The sequence below is a fragment of the Mobula hypostoma genome, chromosome 5 (genome assembly GCF_963921235.1).
Source record: "Mobula hypostoma chromosome 5, sMobHyp1.1, whole genome shotgun sequence".
NCBI classification, from domain to species: Eukaryota; Metazoa; Chordata; class Chondrichthyes; order Myliobatiformes; family Myliobatidae; genus Mobula; species Mobula hypostoma.
The window spans coordinates 189,489,472-189,515,449 of NC_086101.1; the positions used below are offsets into that span (position 1 = coordinate 189,489,472).

Here is a 25,978-nt window from a genome sequence, read left to right on the forward strand (position 1 = left end):
CATAGGAGTGTCTGTACATCAGGTGACGGAGAGGAAATGATAAAGTAGTGTAGTTGGGCACGTGGAGGAGTTGATCAGCCTTACTTCTTGGGGAAAGTAACTGCTTTTGAGTTTGGTTGTCCTGACACGGATGCTATGTCATAGCCTCCTCCCTGATGGGAGTGGGACAGTTTATGTTCAGGGTGGGTGGGTGGGATCCTTCATGACGTTACTTGCCCTTTTCTGGCACTTTCTGCATACATGTCCGTGATAGCGGGCAGGCTGGCACTGGTGATGTGTTGGGCTGTTTTCACCACCCGTTGTAGAGTCTTCGTGTCCTCGGCAGTGCAGTGTCTGTACCGTGCAATGATTTGTCTTGTGGGATGCTCTTTACTGCGCATCTGTAGAATGATGCGAGTGTAGATGTGCATAGATCATAAAGATTGGCGGGCAGTCTTGAAGGAGGAGGTATCATGCCCCTACTCTTTATTTTGTGTTCTTGTTTAACTTCATATCTCTGACTCTCCTGCAGCAAGCAGTCCAGGAGGCAAATAGTATATTGGCATTTATACAGCACAGGAACAGGCCCTTCAGACACAATGTCTGTGCAAACCAGTCTATTTGCCTGCACATGATCTAGTATAAAGCCCTCCACGGCCTAAATGCCACTATTGTATCTGCTCCTCCATCAACCCTGGCAGCCCAATCCATAAAAAGTGCAGACGTTGCTTTACCTGTCAGCAAGAAAACGCTTATATTTACATTTGTTTTCCTGAACCAGTTGCCCACATTGTCTCAATTTAAACACACAAATGGGGAGATTTTTTGATTGAGGACCTTGTAACTTAATTACCAGATAAGAACTGTTAATAATATTATTATTAACTTATTTATAAATCTTTTATGACACAGGTGAACAGGTGATGTAGTTCAAGGTGCTTTACAAAGGGATAAAGTGCAAACAAGAAAATAAAAGACAAAAAGATGTTAGTTAAAAGCAAGGTTAAATAAACAGGTTTTGAGCTGGTGTTTAAAAGTGTCAACTGAGTCTGCATCCCTTATAGTTTTAGGTATTGAGTTCCACAGTTTCGGAGCTTAGTTCAAAAAAGCTGACCTGCCTATTATCTTTTGAAGGAAATTGTTTATTTTAAGAGACCATCAGGTGGAGGACTTTGTGGAATGCTGCAAGCTGAATCATCTGCATTCTAACATTGGTGAGACAAACGAGACAGTGATGGACTTTAGGAAGGCCAAACCTGCATTGCTCCCTGTCACTACTGATGGCGAGGACGTGGATATGATGAGGGCCTACAAGTTCCTGGGGCTGCACCTGGATGACAGGCTTGAGTGGAGCACCAACGCAGAGGCTGCGTACAAGAAGGGCCAGAGTCACCGCTACTTCCTGAGGAGACTGAGGTCCTTTGGGGTATGCAGGCCTCTCCCTCACATGTTCTACCAGTCTGTAGTCGCCAGTACAACCTTCTATCTGGTGGTGTGCTGGGGCAATGGCATCAACATGGGTGATGCCAACAGGCTCAATAAGCTGATTAGAAGTTGGTTGCTGCAACTGTAACGAAAACTAATTTCCCTCGGGATCAATAAGGTATGACTATGGCTATGTGAAAGGCTGGCTCTTTTATAGGAGTCAAACTGGACACACTGGAGGCTGGGGTAGAACAAAGGACCCCACAGAAAGTCCTGGCAGTTCGAGACAATATTTCATGCCGCTTTGGCTGAAGACAGGAGCACTTTCAGTAAAACAACTGTACTGCTCCAAAGCGTATTCTTACCCTCGGCCATTAGGCTCTATAATGAGTCGTCCTATAGCTGGGGAAGTCATGACCCCTTCCTACTCGACTGTTATTAACCTCTGTTTACCACATGCTGCTATCACGGACACCATCACTTCTTATCTAGATGGTGTGAATGGATGCCCATTACTGTATAATATCTTGTACCACCATCTTATCAGCGTGAACTTGGAAATCTTGAACATCTTATTTTTAAGGTAACTTTTTTTATTATTTCTTTCTTATTTTCAAATATTTATATATCTGCATACTTGTAATGCTACTGAGACACGAATTTCCATTGGAAGCAATAAATTATCTATCTATCTAAGACCTGAGAGCTCCAGCAGGATTATAAAACAAAAGTGATTCTGTGATGTACTCGGGTGCCAGACCATTGAGAACTTTAAGAACAAGTAAGAGAACTTTAAAATCAATTCTAAAAGATACAAGGAAGCCAATTCAGAACTGCCAGGACAGGAGTGATTTTGCGTTGCTTCAGATTGAATTGAATTGACTTTATTTCTTACATCCTTCCCACACGAGGAGTAAAAATCTTTACATTATGTCTCCATCTAAATGTGCAATGTGCAATCATAGTAATTTGTTCTATTTATAATAAATAGAGCAGTCAATGTAACATAGAGTACACTCAAATCAGCACGAGTTAATCAGTCTGATGAATGATTCCAGCATGTGCAGTCTCTTGTGTTTCCCTTAATGAAGGTTCTTTGACCTGTAATATTTAATTACTTTATGGTGAGAATGTTATCTGCTTCTCTTTCCTAAGATGCTTCCTGTCCTGAGGAGCGTTTCCAGGACTTAAACACGAGGAATTCTGCAGATGCTGGAAATTCAAGCAACACACGTCAAAGTTCCCAGTGAACACAGCAGGCCAGGCAGCATCTCTAGGAAGAGATACAGTCGACGTTTCAGGCCAGAGAAAGCAGGATCTCCCAGTGGCCACACATTTTAATTCCACATCCCATTCCCATTCTGATATGTCTATCCACGGCCTCCTCTACTGTAAAGATGAAGCCACACTCAGGTTACATTCCGTCTGGGTAGCCTCCAACCTGATGGCATGAACACTGACTTCTCTAACTTCCGCTAATGCCCCACCTTCCCCTCGTACCCCATCCGTTATTTATTTATATACACACATTCTTTCTCTCTCTCTCCTTTTTCTCCCTCTGTCCCTCTGACTATACCCCTTGCCCATCAACTGGGTTTCCCCCCCTCACCCTTTTCCTTCTCCCTGGGCCTCCTGTCCTCTCATATCCCTTTTGCCAATCACCTGTCCAGCTTTTGGCTCCATCCCTTCCCCTCATGTCTTCTCCTATCATTTTGGATCTCCCCCTCCCCCTTTCAAATCTCTTACTAGCTCTTCTTTCAGTTAGTCCTGACGAAGGGTCGCGGCCCCAAACGTCGACTGTACCTCTTCCTAGAGATGCTGCCTGGCCTGCTGCGCTCACCAGCAACTTTGATGTGTGTTTCCAGGACTTTCTATTTCTATTTTGGATATGCAGCACCTCCAGTTTTTTTTAAATTTCCAAACCTAGCTACTGTATGTGAACCTAAAGGTAACTTTCACTAGTGAATATCCCAAACAGTGATGCTGCTAAGCACCTACATACCCTAAATGCATAGTAAAGCTGACAAGCGAAGCCATGAGCCACTATCGCCCCAAAATGATAGTCCTAAACTTTAGCACCTGAAGAAATTATTTTAATCCAAACCATTATAATTCCAACCGTGTCCATCGTAAGCCTAAAGTAATCCAAGTGCGACATCTAAGGTCAAACTATTAAAAACCTCAACCAGTCACTCATTCCCACGAACTCAACTGACCACTAACCCCTCACCACAACCACAAATCACTCCGTCAAAATGAAAATAGCGAACATCTAATTGTGGTAAAATCCTTTATCTCAATTCCTCAACTATTTTAAATTTTAAAAGACAAACCCATTCACTCCGCAGCTGAATCGGCAGGTCGGTTTTCAGTATCTCACAGAACGAGGATCTGCGGCTGTCGCGGATCACGGTGCATCCTTCGAATTGTAGTCCATATAAATGCACAATTACCTTCAAATGGACGACGGCTTCGAATGGAATAACTACAAATCCCTATCCGTCACTGCAAGGCGCGTCGCGTCACCCGCACTACATGTTTGGCCGTCTCTAGGCAACGGAGTTAACTCGTGAACGCAAATAAAAATCGATCAAGGGCGCGAATAAACATGAATTACCCAAAGGTATAGATAGTAAAACATTGTAAGATCCTACAGTTCCATGCCTTTATCAATTTGAAAAGCGTTACCAAACAGTACGGAGTTTTTGAACGGTTCTGCGGCTGATTGGCTACGATGGACGTCTATCATCGGCGGCAGGAGGCGTAACAGCTCGTCATGTCCGGTGTTATGCTGAGGGGTTGACTGTGGTGCAGTGTGGGATGGTGTTGTCATGTCAGCTTGGAGCCGGCGCTGGCGGTGACATCGCCGGGGAGGGCGTGAGGAAGAGGTGGTTCGATGTCAGCGTGAGAGCCGGGGTCGGGAGATAGCGGCCGGGGAGCTGAAGTGTTGACAGCGGCCCCCCTCCTTGCCCCGTCCACCCGGCGGCGCGCGAGCCCGGGCAGGAGCGCCGCTCGCGACAGCCGGCAGCCGGCACCCGCCGCCAACATGAACCGGTTCCGCAAGTGGCTCTACAAGCCCAAGGTGAGCTGAGCCCCGATGCGTGTGTCCGCTCCCCACGCACGGAACCTCCCGTGCACCGAAATGCACGTGTTGCCGGTCCGTCACCACTTTGCATCTGTTATTTTATTTTAGATTGGAGCCAGCGCAAGAAGCAAGTGCAAACGAGCGTCCTTTACCCACGCCCAACCAAAAAAAATGTAATTGCGTGGTGTTTGTTTAAATTCTTTTGGGTCCCGCCCAGATTTTGTTTTAAAGTGCTGGGATTGTGAATGGATAACGAGATCATTAGAGCAGCGCAGTATGATTGCGAATTACGGCGTATGAAAGCTGGACAAACTCTCCTATTGCGTGCTCAGAGTTAAAGCACAATCTACCGCAACTTTTAACTGACGTCGGATGAAATGACCAAATGAGTTTTGCAGGGAAACTAATTTGGTTGATGTCTATGTGGCGTTTGCGTTGTGTCTGGTTTTTCTGTTACCGAAATCGCTGCCAGAGTACGGTTTATTGGTTAGCATGTTGTTAACTTGAGATTTCTTTAAGTGAGCAAACTACGTACAGTCTGCAGTTTGTGAGCCCGACAGGATTAAAACGGATTCAATGTCACTTATCAGACTGTTTGGTTTGTTGTGGATATCTACATAATAAAAACTAAACGCACTTGAAAAGTGTTTTGATACGTAAATATCTTATTATTTTCATCACTTTTGAATATTCGGATGTCATGATGATTGCAATATCTTGTTGGCAATTACTGCCTCTCTAGATGCCTGCATAATTTCGTTACTGGCCTATTTGTGCAGCTTTCTTCTTTATGCACTATATGGGAATATTTATTTCAAATGCATATCTTGACAATTGACTGGAACTCTCTTCTATGCAATCTAGCTTTCAGTTACAACACTGAGCAAAAGAAAAAGTATATTAAAGATATAGATTTGTTATTGATTAGAGGAAAAAGCATTAACTTGTTTATCTGGTTGATCAGCTTTGAATTGTAGCGGGACCTCAATTAACTCATGTTCTTTGTATAGACCTTTGCTATTCATGCACAAAGATGCTTAAGGTCAAGTTCAAGTTTAATTATCATTCAGCTCTTCATGAATTCCCATGGATACAGCTAAACGAAATAGCATTACTCCTGCTCAAGGTGCAAAACACAGTCATACACGGGCAAGGCACATACCGCACGTATTGGAGCAAGTAAACATTCAGGGACACAAACCTGGAATTTTCATGTTCACTGTAATGTCTAACCTAAATCTGTAATAACAGTTGTCAATTTTGCGGAGTATTTTTTGTGGGTGTTTCAATCTTTTAGAATCTTTCCTGTTTCTTGTTTTCTTTTTGTGATGTTTTATATGTATCAACTAAAGTGTTGAGTGAATTGTGGGAAACTGATGTGAGAATGTACAGAAGTGTGGAATAGGTATTTCTATGTGCGTTGGAGGGGAATACAGCTTCACCCAAGTTTTTACTTCTCAGTTTTAATTTACTTAACAGTTACAACTACTGAATTTATAGCAGCTGAAGTAAATAGTAAACAATTACAGTTCATTTCCATTCCTTGGGTTCAGTGTTTCAAGGATGATTTATCGAAAGCTCTTGTACTTGGTTAATGGACTGTGGATGTGTCAGCATTGTTACAGTGAAGACTGCATTGTAGAGCAAGGTTTGTGGTTGGATTTGATTCTTATTTACTGCTGTATTAAATGGGAAGATGTGGTCCAGCTTGCCTGCATTGACCCATTATAGTCGAAGTAAGATCTGAAGTCATAAATGGTCATTGGTGAATTGCTGAAGGGCAATAGATAGCTTTGGAACCTCTACCACTTCATTTTACTTATACTGTTAACAACATCTTGTCTTTTTCTACAGTTGTCCTGAAACACTTTAAAATTAATTTTTGGAGTTAGTGCTATAATGCAAACGTTTGGACACAAGCTATAGGCATTCAGGTTTGTTGAATTATATAACATTTCTGCCCTTATTTGGGAAAGTTAAATCACTTTCAGTTTCCTTCTCTTCCACCTTAACTGTTCAATTGTTTTTTTTCCCATTCTGCTGCTAATTTAAAAGTTGTAGGATTTCAGAATCAGGTTTATTATCACCAGCATGTGATGTGAAATTTGCTAACTTAGCAGCAGCAGTTCAATGCAATACATAATCAAGCAGAGAGGGAGAAAAGATAAAACATAATTATAAATAAACAAGTAAATCAATTATGAATCTATATTGAATAGATTATTAAAAACTGTGCAGAAACATAAATACTGTATTTAAAGAAGGTGAAGTAGTGTCCAAAGCTTCAAAGTCCATTTAGGAATCAGATGACAGAGGGGAAGAAGCTGTTCCTGAATCGCTGAGTGTGTGCCTTCAGGCTTCTGTACCTCCTACCTGATGGTAACAGTGAGAAAAGGGCATGCCCTGGGTGCTGGAGGTCCTTGTATATTCTTTTCAAGCCCTCTTTTCCAGGTCATAACAAATCAGTGTAATGCTGGAAATACTCGTGCATGGAAAGAGAAGCAGAATTAACATTTCAGACCATTGGTTGTTCTTCACAACTGGTTCTTTTGCCAGTTAGTTTTGTTATATCCCTAATTTGAAAAATAAATTCTGCCTGTTTAAAGCTTATCAAAGTAGGTCATTGGTCCTTGTGGGCTTTGCAACGAAAATGTTTGCTTCCATACTTCCTCCTATTTTCACCTACAAAGTACTGAAAGAAAACCTGAAAATCAAAAGTGTATTGTTTCTTAACAAGGCTACAGTTGATGCTCTGTTCTAAGAATATCAGTATTCTCAGCAGATTACTAACTCAGATATTTTCAGTAGAGACAAGAAAATGGAATTACTGGAAATCTGGAGAAATGCATTAAAATGCTGGATAAATTTTGCAGGTCAGGGAGCACCTGTGAAGGGAAATGGACAATTGATATTTTGGATCTTATGGGCAAATGCACCATAAGATGCACCAGGCTATTAGACTGCTTAATTCATGCTGACTTAACTGTATTTCTATGTTATATTGACTATCCTGTTGTACATAATATTTATTATAAATTACTATAATTGCACATTTTGGCAGAGAAGTAACGCAAAGATTTTTACTCATGTATATGAAGGATGTAAGTAATAAAGTCAATTCAATTCAACGTGTGGGCAGGTGCAATGAAAAACTCTACTTAAATACTGTGGTCTTGTCTGTTCAGAAATCTGGCAGTGGAGAATAAGCTGTTCTTAAAATAACACACATCAAAGTTGCTGGTGAATGCAGCAGGCCAGGCAGCATCTCTAGGAAGAGGTACAGTCGACGTTTCGGGCTGAGACCCTTTGTCAGGACTAACTGAAAGAAGAGCTAGTAAGAGATTTGAGGGGGGAGGGGGAGATCCGAAATGATAGGAGAAAACAGGAGGGGAAGGGATGGAGCCAAGAACTGGACAGTTGATTTGCAAAAGGGATATGAGAGGATCATGGGACAGGAGGCCTAGGGAGAAAGAAAAGGGGGAGGGGGGAAGCCCAGAGGATGGGCAAGGGGTATAATGAGAAGGACAGGGAGAAAAAGGAGAGAGAGAAAAAGAATGTGTGTGTGTGTATATAAATAAATAACAGATGGGGTACGAGGTGGGGCATTAGCAGAAGTTTGTTCATGCCATCAGGTTGGAGGCTACCCAGACGGAATATAAGGTGTTGTTCTTCCAACCTGAGTGTGGCTTCATCTTTACAGTAGAGGAGGCCGTGGATAGACATATCAGAATGGAATGGGACGTGGAATTAAAATGTGTGGCCACTGGGAGATCCTGCTTTCTCTGACGAACAGAGTGTAGATATTCAGTGAAACAGTCTCCCAGTCTGCATCGGGCCTCGCCAATATATAGAAGGCCATATCGGGAGCACCGGACGCAGTACTCACCAATATATAGAAGGCTACATCGGGAGCACTGGACGCAGTACTTGCTAATATATAGAAGGCCACATCGGGAGACTCCTACGCTCTGTCCGCCAGAGAAAGCAGGATCTTGTATATCCTCCTTGGTGGTAGCAATGAGAATATCCCCTTTCTATACCTTTACTCCTTTGGGCTGCACCTTAGAAATAAACTCAGAAAACAAAGATCTTATTTGACCAACATTTTGGTCATTCCCCTTCCCTTTATGATATGGTGTCAAATTAGTTTATTTAAATATAATCTGAAAATTGAAAGTTTGTAAAAGGGAAGAAAATATCATAGTATCCTGTAGGATAGAAATACGAATTATGACTGCAGATAAAATTTGGCAAATGATTTCAGTGTTTGAGATTTATTACCCTCTGAGAGAAGAAATTTCTTCACTCATTTTTAAATGACTGGTTCCTTGTCACGTCCCTTTTTCATAGACTCTCCTATGAGAGGAAATGTGAATGTCTACCCTGCTAGCAAGATCATTTCCACCTCCCATTTTTGCACCCCCTCCCAAATTCTTGTGAACACCAAGGAATACAAACACAACTGTCTTGCATCTATTGATTTAAAAAAAAAGCCCTCTTGGCTTAAGAATTTGCCTTTAGAATCTGCTGTAGACTCCCTCCAATAGTACAATAAGGGGACTGAAACTATGCACTTATTCCAGGTATGGCTGAACCAATCTCCTATACAAAATTTCTTGATATTAAAGTCCAATCTTATTTCAAGGAAGGCCAATGTAGAGTTGTGGGACCTACCTGCTAACTTTTGTGTGATTCATGTACAAGAATGCCAAGCTCCCTCTGTACTCTAGTTGTTTGATTTTTCTCTTTGTACCAGTCTAAAATCTACAGCACAATATAGGCCCTTTGGCCAACAATGCTGTGTCAAACATGTACTTACTTTAGAAATTATCTAGGGTTACCCATAGCCCTCTATTTTTCTAAGCTCCGTGGAGTCTCCAGGAGTCTCTTAAAAGACCCTATTTTATCCACCTCCACCACCGTTGCCGGCAGTCCATCCCACACACTCACCACTCTGCGTAAAAAAAAAAAAAAAAAAAAAACAAACAAACCAACAAACCACAGAACTGGTGATGGATATTTATTATCCACTGGCACAGAGCATTTTATAAAGATTATATGTTCCGGAAGTGAAATTTAAGTAGATAGTAGAGATGGTATTAGTACCAGAGACACTGCTTTGCAGCACATGATGTGGTAGAAAATGCTTTGTAAAAACATTGTTATGCACAATAGGATTTGGCATGATGTCAATCCTGTGCGCTACTGCTAATTGGTAATCGTGATTGGGCTCTTTTTGAGAAATCTGCATAGTTATTGACATAGGCTATAGTTGTCTGGACACTGATACTGGTCTCATTTTTCTGGATTCCTTTCATAATTGATGTTTGAAATGTATAAGTTTCAAGACACAAATGATTCTGCAAAACGGTTCTTGGTCATTATTAAGTTTGAAGTGATTAAAGTAATTTTATTACAATAAACTGATGACCCATTTTGTGAAGATCCCAAATTCGGAATATAAAAAAATTTTCAAGTCTTAGTGCCTACTGAACTGCGCAGATTCAATATTATGTCAAACTGTGATAGCCTGAGCAGACTTGGATCCTATGTTGAAGCATCATGGGTTTAATGAATGAGTTATTCACAATAAACTGGGAAGATTGGTGATCTGTGTAGAGGAACAGATTTATTAATTCTGGTCACCAATTGGTCATTTTGCTTATTTCAGTTAGAAGTTCATCAACCTGAAATATTAGCTGTGTTACTCTTTTTTTTGTTCAGGACGCACTGGTTGTCTGTCCTGTTGGCGCAGTCTTTCATTGGTTCTTTCGTGGTTATTGGATTTATTGAGTATGCCTGCAAGAAAATGAATCTTGGGGTTGTATATAGTGATATATATGTACTTTAATAAATTTACTTCGAACTTTCTACAGGTGCTGCCTAAACTGCAGAGAATTTAGTAATTTTTGTTTGTTGATTATTAACCCAGTGCACTAGGAGTGAGGAACAGTTTTCATTTAAAAAGATGAAATAATATGCAGGATTATAATTCAATAATGTGTGTTCACGATTTGTTTTGTGCTTTCAGTGTAAAGTAATTTACACTAACTATTTTAGCTGGAGACCACCTCTGCGGTGAGAGCAATTAGGGCACGGAGCAAAACCAGACCATTTGAGAGTGACAGACTTGATTATTTCCTTGCAGTTTTTCTCTCCTCAAAGGTACAGGTAGCTTGATCAGACAGGCTGCCTGGAGCACCTGTGGCCCTCACGATGTTCCTTCCTCTTCCCCCACTAAAGCAATGCTGAGTTGGAGGTCTCAGCATGTCTGTCCTTGTCCTGTGTTCTGCTTCAATTTTAGCTGATGCTTCTGCATGTCAGTTTGGATAGCTAAGCCCACACAGGAAACTTCTAGTCTACAAAACAGTTTGAGTGACAGGAAAGTAACACATCTGTAATTCTCATAACTTTTCATAGTCCTGTTCAGGAGTATGAAATAATTTGTAAGTTTGTTTAGAGTGGATAGTTTGATGTCATGTAATCATTCAAGAGTAATACGAAGGAGGACAATTGGTAGAAGGCTGTACTTTAACAAGAGCTGTGTCCAGCAGCTGTACCCACACTGTCTCGCGGTTCAGGACTGACAAATTTGCTTGTGAAACTAAATACAAGGGTTCTGTGGGTTGTGCAAGGATTCATTTCCTTAGAAATGTCCAGTCATTGCTGAGAACTGTCTGATTTTTTTCTGAAGTCAGAGATGAATAACCCCCTCCTTCCAAATGATTACGTGAAATCATTGCAGATTGATTTGGAAGGTATAGACTGGGCAAGGTGATCATGGATGATGGTCATCACAGGTGACCAGTGACCAATGTTTGTCTGGATACTGCCTGGGTGGAGTAACAGTGGGGAGCTGATCAACATGAAACTATTAGTGGTTTAGTGAAATAGTGTGCTAACCAGAGGCGGTTCTGAGTTTGTAATGGTTGATTCTACCTGAAGGAAAATTTGGAGAAGGCATTGGCTTTTTCCATTGGTGATGACTGCATTGTTTCCTGGTGACAGGATTTGAGTACTATACATGTCTGGCAGAATATGTATAAATGACATCTGAGGACCTTCTAAGTATTGAGAATGATTTTAAAAATCACTTTATTGGTTTAAAGCCATTATTACTTTGTGGTCAATATTTCTTTATGATACAGATGGAGGCCACTCAGTCTGTCGTCTCTGTCAGCTGAGCAATCACATTATTTATAATTTTCTCTTTATTCCGTATTCCAAAGAACTCCCCGTTGACTCTGCTAACACACTAGGGTCAATCAACATTGGCCAATTAATCTATCAACCCATGTCTTTGGGAGGAATTTGTGACAGAAAATTGGCATATTTCTCTCATAGCCCTGGAGGTCAGTCCACCATGTCCATGACGACCATTGAGAATGCACTTGTACTCATCCAGTGTACCAGCACTTGGCCCGTAGCCTTCTGTGCCTTGCTGATTCAAATGTCGTGATACTTTGATGATCACATTATCAGTCCTGACCTGTGAGACTCTCTTGACAGAGCTTTTGTCCTAAATGTTTTTATCAAGTTCATCCTCTATCCAGTGTCTTCCTTCATATCATGAATGGAGTGTCACATTGTGACACCAAAATATGTAACTGCCTACACCACCACCTCAGGCGATGCATTTCAACCAGACTTTGGGGGGGGGGGAATGGTTAAATCCTCTTTTTAAACCACTCAGCCCTCAGACATTGCCTGCTCTTGAACAAGAGGGGATAACTTCACTCACCTCATCAATGAACCGTTCCCACAATCTGTGGACTCACTTTCAAGGACTCTTCATCTTATTCACAATATTTGTTTATTAATTATTGTTTTTTTGTGTTTTTCAGTTTGTCTTTTGAACATAAGTTTGTCTATTTTGTTTGTGGTTTTTATTGATTATATTTTGTTTCTTTATATTTACCTGCAACAAAATGAATCTCGGGGTAGTATAAGGTGACATATGCAGACTTTTATAATAAATTCACTTTACTTTGAATTTTGAGAAACTTGAAACTATCTCCCTTAATTTTGCTACTTTAAATTTTGTATTGCTCTCTTGGTTTCTTTTTCTCCAAGGGAAACAACCTCAGCTCATTTAGTCTATCCTTATAACCAAAACACTCCAACAGAGGCAATCTCCTCTGCATCCTTTCCACTGCCATCCTATCCTTCTGACTGTGTGGTGACTAAAACTACACAGTGTTCTGGCTAATGAAGGCATATTTCACTCTGCCACCTGTGCTGCTACCTTCAAGGATTTTGGACTTGTACAAGGTTCTTATGCTCCTTAATTAGCAGTGAATGTCAGGGTCCTACCCTCAATGCTTTTTAAAAAAATGCATCACCTTTCAATTACCAGGATTACATTATGATTTTGGCCAGGGCAGGGTGTGGGGGTGTGGGGCGGGGAAGTTGTTCTATTCTGACTTCTTAAAAAAAAAAGTCAGTTTGGACAATTCTCAGTAATGACAGGGCTGTTTGTAGGAAATGATCCTTGTGCAACTACAATCCTCTGTATACACTTTCACAATTAAACTGTTATTTTTGAGCTGCAAGACAATGTGGGTATAGACTTCTGGACATAACTTTTATTAAAGTATCAGGAATGGGCTTTTAACAGTTGTCATCTTTCATTAAAGATTAGATTAGATTCAACTTTATTGTCATTGTGCTGAGTACAGATACAAAGCCAATGAAATGCAGTTAGCATCTGACCAGAAATGCAAAGAATAGTGTTATTTACAAAATAACTACTAATAAAAAGTAAGTGCCACAGCACACAAATATAAGAATGCTGAGACAGTACAATATGGGTGCAGTACTGCTTCACGCTGTGACGTGAGGTTCAGCAGTGTCACAGCCTCAGGGAAGAAGCTCTTCCTGTGCCTGCTGGTGCGGGAGCGGAGGTTCCTGCAGCGCCTACCAGATGGGAGGAGAGTAAAAAGTCCATGATTAGGGTGAGATGCATCCTTGATAATGCTTTTCGCCCTGCCCAGGCAGCGTTTATGGTAGATATTCTCAGTGATGGGCAATTGGGTGCCGATAATCCGCTGGGCAGTTTTCACCACACGCTGGAGTGCTTTGCGGTCCGATACTGTGTGGTCCAAAATCTCCGGAGGGGATGGCCCCGGGTACTTGGCTTTGCTTGTTGCTCTGTGGCTGGAGTGGGGTCGAAGTGCTTGGCAGAGGATGGTGCTCTGTGTCAAAGGGCTGGTCGAAGGCTTGAAGTTTTCGGACGGACTCAGAGTCCACTGCAGTCAGGTGCTTCCAATGGTGCTGCATCGGCAAGTTTGCGGCGCTTGGAGGTTCACGGCAGGGGGAGTTTCTCCCTTCTGCTGTCTGTGTGAGATGATGAGGCTATCGGGACTTTCCTGAGACTTTTTTTTTTACCGTGCCCATGGTCTGCTCTTTATCAAATTACGGTATTGCTTTGTACTGTTGTAACTATATGTTATAATTTTGAGGTTTTATCAGTTTTAGTCTTGGTTTGTCCTGTGTTTCTTGTGATATCATTCTGGAGGAACATTGTATCAATTTTTAATGCATGCATTTCTAAACAACAATAAACGAGGACTGAGTGTCCTCCTAGTCTAATATGGGACAATTGCCATGCCACACTGAGATGCAGTTGGTGAGTATGCTCTCAATGGTACAGCAGTAAAAGTCCGTCAGTATCCTGGGACAGAGGTGAGCTTTCTTGATGCTCCGCAGGAAATAAAGACGCTGTTGCGCCTTTTTGATCAGGATGGAGGAGTTCAGGGACCAGGTGAGATCCTCGGAAATGTGGACACCAAGGAATTTGAAGCTTGATACACGCTCCACTACAGCTCCACTGATGTAGATGGGGACGTGAGTGTGGCTCCTAGCATGCCTGAAGTCCACAATGATCTCCTTGGTCTTCTGGGTGTTAAGGGCCGGGATGATGTCGGCACACACACGGCCAGGTGCTGGACCTCGACCCTGTATGCCGTCTCGTCATCCCCTCTGATCAGGCCAACCACCGTGGTGTCGTCTGCGAACTTGATTACGGAGTTAGAACCATGTACAGGAATGCAGTCATAGGTGAAAGGGGAGTACAGAAGAGGCCTTAGCACACGGCCTTGAGGCATGCTGGTGTTCAGGGTGAGAGTGGAGGAGGAGAGGTTGTCTAATTTAATTTAAAGAGTAATGTGATATCAAATTATAAACTCTCAACCTGCTTAAGAATTATTTTATATTCCCTAACAGGCCCAACAAGTTAAGAGGAACACTGAAATTGGTTTGTAGATTAAAAATTTTCTGTGTATGTTCAGCTATCCAGCCTGCTATTGTTTTGCCACCTTGCCAACTAATTAATCTTATCCTTTTGCTTCAGACCGCCTCATTATAAACAGCAGCAAATTTTGTATATGCAAATCATTAATTTATATAACTGTGGGTCCCAGCACTTGATTCCTTGCACCATATGGATCAATACATTTTGTTGTCTTTTTGAGGATGGCAATCAGTCAGTCCGGATCTCCCTGGGACATGAAGGCTCTGGGGACGATTTTGCCTTTGTCCATGAAGACATCTAATACCCTTTCCTACTTAAAGGTGATGTACTCTAGAATTTGATTATTATTGACTAAGCCCCTCCTTGAATTCCCCAACTATAATGTCCTTCTTTGTGAATACAAATGAGTATTAATTTGAGACCTTGCTTTCATCCTCTGACACCATACAGATCTGTCCCTAACAGTCCCTACTCTTTCCCTGGTTATCCTTTTGCCCTTAAATGTATTTAGAAAATATTTGGGAATTTCCTTTATCAGTCTCAATGATATCTTATGGTCCCACTTTGCCCTCTAAATACTCCCCTGTACTTTCTGTACTAGTGGGGTTTCTCTTCTGTTTTTTTGTGTTTTGGTTCTTGCTGCTTTTTGTCTTTATTTCTTGTACACCGGCTTTGGAAATCTGACATCCAATGCCCAGGCAACTTTTATTTCCAACTATACTTCTTAATTGTGATTTTATTCAGATTAAACTGAATTGGTTACTGTTGTTTTTCACCACATACGTAAATCCAAGGTTGGATACCTGAGATGTTTTTATCTTGGGCTTTGTGTGCCTTGGGAATACTATGACCCGAAACACTGTAAGGTGTGCTCTTAAGCCTCTAAGCATCTGATGAACGATGCTTGCCAGCTTAGGATATACTGGTTGAACATTAGATTTTAAAATCAAGCTGGTGTGGGTGTGAAGTGGTTTTCATTTGCACAAACTAGACCAAGGGTGCATTGATGGGTGAATGACACTTGGTGTTGTGTGTGAGATCCACGGGATACGTAAGATCCATGGTAATTTGGCCATTTAGGTTTGGAATTGGCTTGTCCGTAGAAAACATGAGAGAGACTTGCAGGTGATACAAAAATTAGTGGCTTTTTGTATAGTGTGGAAGATTTTCAAAAGATACAACGGGATATCAGTTAGTTGCAGATATGTGCAAATAATTGACAGATGGGATGAGAGGCTGAGGAGAGACCTGAGAGAGGTAGGTAGAATGGTAGCGTACACAGCTAGAATTCTACCCCCCCCCCCCAGTTGAAAGCTGAGATGTCTAATTCTAAAGGGCATGCATTCATGCATTTAAGATATGCAGGGCAAGTTCTTTTGCATGGTAGGTGCCAGGAATGTGTTGCCAGGGTGGTAGTGGAGGCAGATGTGATTTAAGTGTTTAACTGGCAATTGAGTGGGCAAAGAATGGAAGGATATGGGCATTATGCAGGCAGAACGGATTAGTTTAGCTTAACATCATGGGCTGAAGAGCCTGTTTTTGCGTTGTAATATTCATGGTCTGTGTACTCTGTAATATATTTCATATAGGCCCAGACAGGTGTGAATGCACTGAAATCTTTGTATTTTTAACAATTGGCTGGCTGGTGGTGTGGCGGCATCTGCACTGGAGTTCAAGGCAGATGGTCCTGAGTTCAAACTCAGCCTGGTCCCAACCTGGGTAGCAGCGGTATCTGCATGGAAGAAAGGCCTGGCAAACTGCTTCCATATCTTGCCATGAAAATCCTATGGACCCTCTGGTCCGTGAGGTCACGAAGAGTTGGACTCAACTGAACAACAAATTAACAGAAATTAGAATTCCTTAAGGACCTGATGACTTTGCAATGGCTTTGACTGTTAAAGACTTTACTGTAGGTTAATTATGTGCATTAGTAGTAAGAAATTTGACATGATTAATAAAAGGTGTATGACTTATTATCTAAAGTTATTGGTAGGTACATTCAATGAACCCGTTTTGCTCAAAGGACCACGCACAAAATGCTGGAGGAACTCAGCGGGTCAGATAGCAACTATAGAGAAGAGTAAATGGTCAATGTTTTGGCCGAAATCCTTCATCAGGATTTCTGTGGATGAATCTGACATAATTTAATTAGTTTTTTTTTCTTAAAAACGTGTTAAGAATCTATCTTGTAGTTAAGAGTGCAAGTTCAGATCTTCAATTCAGGTTTACAAGTTCAAAACATCTCAAATAAGGCAAACAACAGGAATTCTAATATTTTCTGACTGTCTACTTTGTCTACTTTGGTTTTGTTTCCATGACTCGGTCTGAAGAAGTAGCTACTTGGAGCAGTGTTGAATTTTAAAATGTGAGCAGTGACATGGAAATATGTTCAATAATTTATTCATTTATGGGATGTGGGCGTCACTGGCTAAGCCAGCATTTATTGCCCTTCCCTAGTGTTAAATAGTGTCATTTATATTGGATAAATGTATGCAATATGCATCCTGAAATTTCTGTTCTTCGCAGGCATCCATGAAAACAGAAGAGTGCCCCAAAGAATGAATGACAATTAAAAACATTAGAACCCCAAAGCCCCCCTTCCCCCTGCACACAGGCAGCAACAAAGCAATAATCCTTCCCCACCCCTACCACTTGTACAAAAAAAAGCATCAGCACCCTCCACCTACCAAGCATGCAATTGCAAAACCCCTAATAAGAACAATGATCTGCAGTACAACAAAAAACAATTGTTCACCTGACAATTCAACATGCCTCAGGTTCCCTCCCCTTTAAAGGGAAAAAGATGTGTCCCCTTTCACAGGGGAGACGTAATAAAACAACTTGCTGATTTGAGAGGGTGAGGGCCCCACTAATCCGATGTTCCGTTTTTCTCCCATGATGCCTCAGTCGGCAGCACTGGCTTACGGTCAGCCCATCCACAGGGCTGCAACACCTGGGAACCCCAGAGGCAGGCTAGTCTTTGAGGCCGTGTCCTTGGGGTTTTGAAAAGTGGCCGGTCTTGAGCCCCTGGGGTCCCACCACCACAAAGAACCAAAGTCTGAGTGTTACTCCAGGTCATGGTCTTCAACAGAACCCCATTCACCCTGAAAAGGAAAAAGAGACATCAAAGGTAGAAATTAAGCTGTTTTCGTAGACGAACGTGCAGGTGTCTCCATTGAGTGCCATCCTAACTCCATCTCCATCTCTGAAATACAGAGTTTAAAAATAAAGGCAGAGTTCCCAAAGGCAGGGCACTGCATGGAAGGGAAAGACAAGAGTATTATTTTAAAGGAATGAGCTTTTAGATTAGATGGCCATATATTATGATAGCCATTGTTGTGAACTAAAATTTTAGATTGGAGCATTTTCTTGTGAATTAAAATCTAGCTGCTTCAGATGAATTTAAATAATTTACTGTTGTTTGTGTTAAAAACCCTGATCCTAAATTGTAACTCCATGAATCATGTTGAAACACCTTGCCAGAAATTGTATATCTTGCCTATACCTGTTTGTGAGGATTTTGGGGTTCTTTTGGGTCAACTCATCTATGTGAGTCTCTGGAAAATCTAAACAAATTAATTCAAAATTATTATAAGTTGAGGGATGGTTTTGCACTGAAGGATTTAAGTACTTAAGCTTCAAGACTTCCCAAAATGGTGATTATGAACTTGACATTGCTCTGCAGGGCAAATCTAATCAGTTGCCCAGATCTGTGTGTTAAACCAGCTCTGATTTTTAAGAAAAAATATTCACTTACATAGTTCAGAATTAATTTCTTCTAAGATTACATCATCCCGAGATGAATCTTACAATTGTTTCAACTGAGAAGGAAGTCTTTTCAGTCAATGGAGCCCTTTTGGAATTCTGTTTTTTTTTAAAGAACAAAAACACTCATTCCATTTTCCCCAACTGTATTCCTGTAGTCCTGCAAATCAATTTTCATGAGATATCTTGGCCAACTCTTTTTAGAAACAACATTTCAGACAGTGCATTTCTAATCCCAACCATTTGTTGTCAAAATGATTTCTTTTGCCTCTTTCCCCTCATTGTTTGATATATTAAACCATGTCCTCCTTGTCCTCAACTCTTTTACTGATGGAAACTGCCTTTTGTTTACACTGTCCAGAAATTTCATGACTATATTTTTCTATACTTTGCTTCTCATTCTTCATTCTCAGGATAAATCCCTCAACTTCTCCAAATGTAGTTCCTCTTCATTGATAATACTGTCTCAAGTTCCTATTCATCTGATAAATGTTTTCTTTGCCATCTAAGTCAAATATTTGCCAAAGTATTCAGAATTGATATTGCTTCAGCTGTGGTGAATCAGTTTTTTAGTGCTCAATATAATTGTTTAAGGTCTAATTTTAGAATCCTAGATCGTAAAAATAAGCTCTTTAACCCAAATGCCAATGTGATATTTATCTGCACTTGCTTATTTGTCTGAATTCAGCCCATGTCCTGCAACTTGTTTCCTATCCAAGTACTAGTAATTGCATTTATCTCTCTCATTTACTCTGGTAGCTTTTTTTGATCCTTGTATCATCCATCCTCAGTGTGGAGAAAAACCTTGCCCCCAGATCTCTTCTGAATTTCTCTCCTTACATCATAAACCCATGGCCTCTAGTTTTGGGTTCCCCAACTCAAGGATATAATTTTTTGGTGAACGCAGCAGGCCAGGCAGCATCTATAGGAACGGGTACAGTCAATGTTTCAGGCCGAGATGTCGACTGTACCTCTTCCTGTAGGTGCTGCCTGGCCTGCTGCGTTCACCAGCATTTTTTGTGTGTGTTGCTTGAATTTTCAGCATCTGCAGATTTCCTAGTGTTTGCGATATAATTTTTTAACTGTAATAAGATCACCTCCCACAATCCAGTGAGAAAGAACCCAGTCTATCTATCCAGCTTCACTTGTAACTGCAGCCCTCTATTCCACGGTATAACCTGATGAATCTCTTCTGCACTCTCTAATGCTACCCAATGATTCCTGTGGTGTGGTGACTAGAACTGCATTGTACATATAGCTGTGTACAATACAGTTGCACAAACATGGGTTGTTTTTTCTGGAGTGGAGATCTGATGGAGATCGAAAAGATTGTGAGAGGCATGGATAGAGTAGAGAGCTGGTGTCTTTTTTTTCCCAGGGTGGAAATGTCTAATGCCAGAGGACATGCATTTGAGGTGAGCAGGGGTAATTTCAACGGAGATGTGAGGAGTGGTGGGAGTGGTTGGAACTTTAAAGAGATGTTTAAGTAGGTACAGGAATGTTAGGAAAATGGAAGGATATGGACATTATGTAGGCAGAAGGGATTAGCTAAGCTGGCTGTTTGATCACTAATTTAATTGGTTCCTATTTTGTACTGTTCTGTGTTCTACTCAATACAGCCAGACCACTGTTTGTTCAGCTGCAACGTGTTGTTCCAACTCTTATTTTCAATGAATTGGCCTTTGAAGGCAAGCATATTGATTGTCTTCTTCCCTGCCTTATTTATCAGTGTTGCAATTTTCAGGGAGCTATGAACTTGTACTTCAAGATCCAAATGTACATCAACATTCCTGAGCCTCTTGATGTTTTACTTGTGACTTGGTGGTGGAAGAATACCAGCCATGAGCGTGTATTGAAATTACTGAAGCCATGGCTGATGCTCTGAAGAATTCTAAAATCAGTTGCATTTGAATAATAAGAATAACTCTCTCTTAATATCTGCATTCAAGAATGCACAAGTAAAAACAGGAAAAACTGATATTACTCAGTAGTTGAAGCAGTGCCAGAGAGGAGCAGAATTAACAATTCAGATATTTTGTTTTTCGCCTAGATCATTTTACTGAAGATGATCAAACATTTTTTTTGATATGTTTCAAGTAAAAGTGGAGATAGGAAAAAGCTGTATTGCACCTTGAATCTGCTCAGATCATAGCCAAAGTTGACAGGGTTTTATGGAAAGGAGTTTGTCTTTGATTAAGGATTATCTGTGGGTAGGAGGTAGTTAAATTTCTGGAAGTTATCGTAGAAGATTGCAACAAGAGTTATTGCAGACTTTTAATTCATATGTTCATGTATTTATTTTGTCATCTTGTCTGACCATAATTTCCTGGATTTCTGAGTGTTAAAAGCTATTTAGGTGCTCAGCAACTGCATTATCTTTAGAATAGAGTTTTGCAAATTTTTTTAAAACAAAAACTTGTTTTAGTCCAAAATGACTAACATTTATCTTGGTTTAAGACTCCGGTTTCTAGACATTAATATCAATTTTTAGTTGCACCTGAAATTTTTAATGAATTTAAATAAGAACTGTTTCTTTAATTTTGATACTTAAATAAAACGTTGTTTAACAGTTCTTATTTGGTATTTGCTAAAATAGTTAACATTTTTTCATAGCTCTGACACCAATCTGAGTTGTTAATACTGTGGGTTTTGTTCTGAAAATGAGTGGAATTGTATCTTCAGGAGTCAAGAATATTTGAGATTTCATAATCATCTTACTTGTTAGAAAAGCAACATATAATACAGGTTTCCCCTGCCATCCGAAGGTAGAGCATTCCTGTGAAACGGTTCGTAAGCTGGAATGTCGTAAAGTGAAGAAGCAGTTACCATTTACTCATATGGGAAAATTCGTGAACGTTTGCAGACTCAAAAAATAACCTACCAAATCATGCCAAATAACAGTAACATATAGTAAAAGCAGGAATGATATGATAAATACACAGCCTATATCAAGTAGAAATACTTTTCTACAATCATTGCCACACTATTCTCAGTAGCGAAAATCTCACGCAAGTGCTCTCGGCAGAAACAATCTCTCCAGTAACCTTTAAACTATGAAGCTGCCAAATCATACCAAATAACAGATAAAAATACACAGCCTATATAAAATAGAAGTAATGTATGCTCAGTGTAGTATCACTTACCGGAATGGAGAAGACAGTGAGCACACTGATGGTGTGTTAGGCTGAGTCGTCGGAGGTTGGGGTGGTGCAGTGGACCCCAACATCCAGGCCGCCGACTGATACCGATCTGCGAAGCATGCAGGGGTGTAGCGGTGGCCGGGACGCACCCAGCACTACATTAAGGAAAAAGCCGAAATAAACAAGCTAATTGATTAGGTGCCGCCTGGTACCTAAATGTCGGCCCAGATCAGAGGTAACGCAATCGCCTCTGATCTGAGCCGACATTTACGTGCCAGGCGGCACCTATTTAATTAGCTTGTTTATTTCGGCTTTTTTCTTAAAAGATGTGTTGGGTGCGTCCTGGCTACTGCTGCATTCTCTGCGGCAATGTATCGGTCTGCAGCCCGGGGGTTGGGGTGGTGGGCACTGGGGTGTCATCTCACCGTCGTCTGTTTCCATCAGGGCAGGCAGGTCATCTTCTTCTATGTCTGCCTGCCTTGATGTCGAAGGTCGAGGTTCGGCGTCTGCTGTGGCTGATGTGGAAGGCTTGAAAAACGACAGTATGCTCGACTGCTTAGCCTCGCGCGTTTTTCTGTCATACAGTTCTTTGTAAGCACTCAAACCATCTTGCAAATATGCCCTAAACTGACGTACCTTTTCAAAATTAAAGTTGTACTTTATCATTGCAGCGAAAATCTCATGCAGTTGCTTCACGTGCAGTTCCTGGACGACTTCACTTTCAGTCCGTTCGCTACTGCATTCGGTTTCGATTGTTATCCTTTCATCTTCCAATTGCATCAGCTTTTCATCTATCAGTTCTTGGTCATGGGATGCCAAAACCTCTTCAACATCATCTTCGTCAACTTCCATAAGCCAAACTCACTTTGTCCTTACTTCGTTCACCACGATCGAAACGCTTAATTATGTCTAGTTTTACTCTAAGTGTAACACCCTTACGAGCCCTTTTAGGCTTTTCCTATACTTTAGAACTCACCTTGCTAACGGATGCTCAAAATAAATCGACGTAAAGCACAGATGCTCACAGGCACATGTTTAAGCAATGCCGGCTAGAATGCAGTTCCGGGGGAGGAGCTTGGCTGCTTTTCTAGTGCGCTGCTTTTTTTCGTAACAGTGAAAACACCTTCTGTTAGTGAAAACAGGTAACTATCTTTTGTAACAGCGAGGTTTTGTAAAACGAACATTTGAAAAGTGGGGAACACCTGTATCCCATCTGGAAATGGGTGTTTAATTGCTAATGGGCTGACATATTGGAGCTTGGAAGGTAGAACTGGTTGGGAGTATTATTTGTGTGTTAGCAGAAGTATCAAATGGAAAAAATACTGTATGTTGATGACAGGAAATAAGTGAAAAGGTGATAAAGTGAAATAAGTGAAGGAAGGGTGGCGGAGCTGAGCCCATGGCCGGACCAGTCATGATCTTAATGAATGGTGGAGCAGGTTCAACAGGCCAAATGGCTCCTATTTTTTTATGTTCTAAGCTTTATTAAAGCCACATAGACAATAGTCACTGTTCACCGTCGTCAATCATCTTTGTCATCTCAAAAGAATACTCAAGTATGTAAGGTGTGACTTCCACCCAGGGGTCATGTTGAATGTAACTTATAAGGAAATGCATTCCCATATACGTGCCAAAATTGTTCAGTATCTTCTCCAATAATTTGCCTTCCTCTGATGTAAGGTTCACTGGCCTATAACTTCCTGGTTTGTCCCTGTCCCTGGATCTGACTCCGCCACTTCCTCTGGCAGTGAGTTCCTGCTGTCAGTGACTCTCAGTTATTGTACCTGGGTCATTTCCAAATGGAAGACAAGACAGGTACTTTTAGTAGAAACCACAAAGGCATTGTGTTGTTGACTTTAAATTGCTATACAGGGTAAGAATTAAAAAATTTCATATGTCAAATTTGGAAGATGATGCAAATAATGAGGCTCTTTTTGCAATGGATATTAGCCAGCCAAATCATAAACCAGATTTATTCTAGAAAGCATAAAGTGAATATTAAAAAAGAACAAGGCAAAGGGACTTGGGAATCCTTGTACAGGTTACCCTAAAGGTTAACCGCCAGGTTGAGTCGGTGGTGAAGAAAGCGAATGCAATGTTGGCATTCATTTCTAGAGGTATAGAATATAAGAGCAGGGTTGTGATGTTGAGGCTCTATAAGATGCTCGTGAGACCACACTTGGAGTATTGTGTGCAGTTTTGGGCTCCTTATTTTAGAAAGGATATACTGACATTGGAGAGGGTTCAGAGAAGATTCATGAGAATGATTCCAGGAATGAAAGGGTTACCGTATGAGGAACGTCTGGCAGCTCTTGGGCTGTATTCCCTTGAGTTCAGGAGAATGAGGGGGGATCTCATAGAAACATTCTGAATGTTAAAAGGCCTGAGCAGATTAGATATGGCAAAGTTATTTCCCATGGTAGGGGAGTCCAGGACAAGAGGGCACAATTTCAGGTTTGAAGAATGTCCATTTAGAACAGAGATGCGGAGAAATTACTTTAGCCAGAAGGTGGTAAATCTGTGGAATTTGTTGCCATGAGCGACTGTGGAGGCCAAGTCATTGGGTGCATTTAAGGCTGAGATAGATAGGTTCTTGATTAGCCAGGGCATCAAAGGGTATGGGGAGAAGGCAGGGGAGTGGGGAGGACTGGAAGAAGTGGATTGGCCCATGAATGAATGGTGGAGCAGACTCAATGGGCCGAATGGCCTACTCCTGCTCCTATATCTTATGGTCTAAAGCATCCTAAATATGGACACTAAGTGTATAGTTCTAAAGTGTGTGCAGGGTCCTGGGTGCCTTGTGTATGAATGAAGTGTAGAACATCTTGATTGTGATTAGTAGACTTTTGCAAGTCAGGAGTTCAAATATCGAGATGTGGAGTTTTTAAAAAGTTATAGTTTAGGAGGAATATGAACCGTCTGGATCCAGGAACAGTCAGTTTTCGAATGATTAAATTTGGGTTGTATTCAAGTTGATCGAGAGGATATTTATCAGATTCGACTATTTCAAAAACCAGCCTCATAACTTTAAGGTGATGGGCAAAAGATCCCAGGATATGTAAGAGAAACCTTTTTTTTATTGCTCATAGGATGGTTAAGTTTGAAACATTGTTTGTAAGAGACAAAGCTTTGCTCTCAAAAGGGAATTCGATAGGCATGAGAGAAAATTGGCTGGGCTATGCAAACAGGAATGTGAGATAGGAATGAATGGATTGCTGCAGAGGATGGGTTTGGCTGGTCAAACAACCTCTATCCGTACTGTTAGGATTTTTGTATTCCATAAGATGAGAAACAAAGATCTGACTTTTGTTTATTGGGTGATTGAAATTATGGCAAGATGGGGGAGGAGTGCAATGTTTTGAAAAAGCGAAAGTTTATGCCAGATGAATCCTTTAAGAACGTAATCTTTTTTTTAACTGAAACATGATAAATGGTTAACTATTTCTGGAAAGGGGTCTCATTGTAACAAAACCACAAGTTATGGAGATTGCCATTTTAATCTACAGTATATAATAAGCTTTCTGTGTTTGGTAAGATTGTTTAGAGTGCCACAAAATATGAAATTCTGAGGGGAAAAGTGCATGATGTATTTCTGAAATGCAGTGCATATTATTTACTCCATGCATTGATGGGAAATTGAAGAAATGGGTCATAATTTTTACAATTTAAAAAAAATCTTTTTCCCACTGATCTCCTTCCTGGCACTTATCACTGTAAGCATGACAAGTGCTACATTTGTCCCAATACCTCCTCGCTCACCACCATTCAGGGTCCTAAACAGTCCTTCTCAGTGAGGTGACATTTCACCTCGGAGTCTTTTGGGGTTGTCTGCTGATTCTGATGCAGCCTCCTCTAATCATTGATACCTGGTGTAGATTGGGTGGGGGGCAGGGAATGACTTCATAGAGCACCTTTGCTCCATCTGCTGCAAAAGGTGGTATTTCTTGGTGGCCACCCATTTCAATTTGACTTCACATTCTGCATTGTTGTTATGTTGGCCTCATCTATGGTCAATATGAGGCCACACTCGGGTTGTAGAAGCAACTCCCCATATTCTGTCTGAGTAGCCTCGGACCTGATGACATGACTATTTCTTTAACTTCCTGTCATTTCATCCCCCCTTCCTTTTCCATTTCATATTCTGGCTCCCCTCTTAGTCCTCATCTTCTCTCTTGCCTATCACTTCCCTCTTGTACCCCTCCCCTTCCCTTTCTCCCAAAGTCCTTTGTCCCTCATACCAAATTCCTCCTTTAGCCCTTTAACTCTTTTACCTATCCCCTTCCGGCTTCTTATTTTATACCACTCCTGTGCCTTCCCCCTCACCTTTTCCCT

At 41.1% G+C, this 25,978-nt stretch overlaps 2 protein-coding genes across 6 annotated transcripts in view; one reads left to right on the plus strand and one right to left on the minus strand.

The window, feature by feature from the left end:
• cfap99 (cilia and flagella associated protein 99) overlaps nt 1–3,795 on the minus strand; it is a 108,942-nt gene extending 105,147 nt beyond the window's left edge. The window contains exon 1 of the mRNA XM_063047728.1: nt 3,738–3,795. The gene's annotated coding sequence lies outside the window, so the exon portion shown is untranslated. The remainder of the gene's footprint in view (nt 1–3,737) is intronic.
• Nucleotides 3,796–4,195: 400 nt separating this feature from the next.
• zfyve28 (zinc finger, FYVE domain containing 28) overlaps nt 4,196–25,978 on the plus strand; it is a 193,076-nt gene continuing 171,293 nt past the window's right edge. For all 5 annotated transcript variants that reach the window (XM_063049568.1, XM_063049567.1, XM_063049569.1 and 2 more), the window contains exon 1: nt 4,196–4,486. In XM_063049568.1, the coding sequence (XP_062905638.1) occupies nt 4,451–4,486 (36 nt within the window). In that variant the 5' untranslated portion in view covers nt 4,196–4,450. The remainder of the gene's footprint in view (nt 4,487–25,978) is intronic.